General features: G+C 57.1%; 1 protein-coding gene across 1 annotated transcript in view; it reads left to right on the plus strand.

Moving 5' to 3' along the window:
• The window catches only part of CHL1 (cell adhesion molecule L1 like), a 68,342-nt gene that overhangs the window by 21,697 nt on the left and 44,322 nt on the right, over positions 1–2,323 (plus strand). Inside the window, exons 5-6 of the mRNA XM_011383845.1 lie at positions 1,078–1,198; positions 1,311–1,378. Of these exons, the coding sequence (XP_011382147.1) occupies positions 1,078–1,198; positions 1,311–1,378 (189 nt within the window). The remainder of the gene's footprint in view (positions 1–1,077; positions 1,199–1,310; positions 1,379–2,323) is intronic.

Raw genomic sequence — 2,323 nt, forward strand, 5'->3', positions numbered from 1 at the left:
ACTGGGACTGGTGGCTTCAGTCCAGTGTCTAACTCTCTGGTGACACAGCAGGGCTGGGCGAGGTCTCCTCCTGGTGACCCTCACCTTGGAGGTGGACTGATGAAGTTTATGTCCCCAGCATTAAAAAGGATCATTTCAATAACTTATTTATCTTTATATATTGACATTAATGTATAGCAATCATAGTATATAATCGTCACTTAACTACATTAAGTATAAAAATGGCACGTGGTCACCAGCTTGTTTCCGATTAGCACTGGAGAGGGCGTGACATGAGGTGCACACGGCCAGCACGCCTGGTGGCCCTCTGCTCGGGTGGCAGGGTGCCAGCCTGTTCCGTGCACACCACATCACGCTGCGGTGACGTCGAGTGGACAAACGATTTACATGAGCATTTGGAACTAGAGTCCAAAGTTGCGTTGAACCTGGGGGTGTCCTCGTTCTCCGTTGTTTGAGAAGGGGATTCCGAGGGAAGTGAGAAATGGGACATTTCCGTGTGCGCTCAGCGGGGGCCCCGGTTCCCGCCAGCGGCGTCTCCTGCGGGGGCCTGAGGCGGCACGCAGCCACCTCCACACCCACAGGCGCCTGGTGTCCGCCACCGGCTCCCGAACCGGGGTCTGCGCGTGCGGGGCCCCGGGGGCTGCCCGCGGCGGGACACTTATCCAGGACTGGGGCTCGTGAGGTGAAAGGCACACGCGGCCACCGCCCAGGGCCAGGCGTGGGCACCGTGGGGAACAGAAAGCCTAGGCTGTCAGTTCACCAGCGCTTTCATGAAGACACAAATCCCCCGAACCGTGTTTGAACGTCCGATTTGAAAGTGCGGTCCTCGGAAGCGTCGTGAAACTTGGTGCCATCCCTTTCGATGCATCCGAGAGACAGTCCACGCTGAGGGCTAAGCGGCGTCTGTGTAAACGGAAATCTGTTAAAATAAGTGACACGTGTGCATCTGTACAGACACGCACACGCACACGCACACGCATGGCACCTGTCTTTAAGGGCGTTTTAAGAAAGATGTAGTGCCCGGGACTCTGACTCTCGTAGTTTGTGAAACACAAGTGATTTCTCTCTTCTGTTTAGCGAACTCGATCAAGCAAAGAAAGCCCAGCCTGCTGCTGCCCCCCGCGGAGCGGGGCCCCGAGTCCGCGGTCACCGTCCTCCAGGGGGACGCCCTGCTGCTCGAGTGCTTCGCGGAAGGCCTGTGAGTACCGCACTGCCGCCCGGCGGGTCTGCGCACGCGGCCCGCAGCGACCCCTCAGGCGCGGCCGCGTTGCCCCCTGCCCGCAGGAAGCAGTCTGCGCCTCGCCCTGCAGGTTTCAGGCCGTGGCCGAGACCGAGGTGCGATTGGATCGCTCCGTCGGCTGCGACAGTGTGAGCGGGGGTGGGGTGACCACATGCGTAGAGCTGGGCGCTCGTGCGATGGTCCAGATGTCCCTAGATAAATTATGGCTCACGTTCACCTGGTACTTAAAATAATCATTTTATTCTGTCCTTCCAAGCGTGGGTCTTGGGGGATGAGCCCGATGTTCGAGGGCCGGCAGAAGCGCCCGTGTGCGGGGAGCCGGGGCCCAGGCGGCCCGGCGTCTGGCGAATGGCTGTTTGGACGGACGGAGTGAAAAGCCGGCGGCTTGCTTGGGAGGCGTGGGTCAGGCCGCGTGCTGGGCGGTGTGCTGGGGGCGGCCGGCACTCCTCCTGTCTCGGAGCTTTGCTGAGGCCCCCCGTGCTCCACACCCGATGGGGTGTGAGCTCCTGGGCCTGGGTCTGAGCCTCAGGAAGGCAAGAAGTACAGTGTAAATGTGCATTAGTGAAGGGGCTTGATCTCGACCTCCAGTGCGTTTCTGCACAGCCATTGCCCATCGATACGGAATTGGAGATAATTGAAGCAAACGCTACGAGTTAATTGTTCAGTTATTGACTAGCGACGAATTAATTTGGCTACACGTAAGTATTCCAAGAATATACACGGGGGAAGGAAGAAGAATGGAAAAAGCACCAATTTAACCGCACAATGACAAAAGTAGCAAGTTCACTCAGACAAATTGAAGTTCTAATATGTTGTTTTTCACCCCAAAGACCTGAAGCCAGTTAATCAGCTTCTGGGGGGTTCAGAGTCCTCACTGGGGAATCGATTGTCATGACAGCCATCTCCAGTGCGCCCTCGGGAATGCGTCACTGTCGATAATAAAAGGAACCTAGTGAGGGAAGAAAAGCAGCATCGACAAAAATAGCAAGTTGAAGGTTCCTGCCCCAGCCACGCAGCCCAGCCAGAGGGAGCGGTGACAAATCACCAGTTCACATCGGCGTCAGAGCTTCCCACACGGTTTTG

This window comes from Pteropus vampyrus, unplaced genomic scaffold, assembly GCF_000151845.1.
Source record: "Pteropus vampyrus isolate Shadow unplaced genomic scaffold, Pvam_2.0 Scaffold546, whole genome shotgun sequence".
In the NCBI taxonomy this organism is placed as follows: Eukaryota; Metazoa; Chordata; class Mammalia; order Chiroptera; family Pteropodidae; genus Pteropus; species Pteropus vampyrus.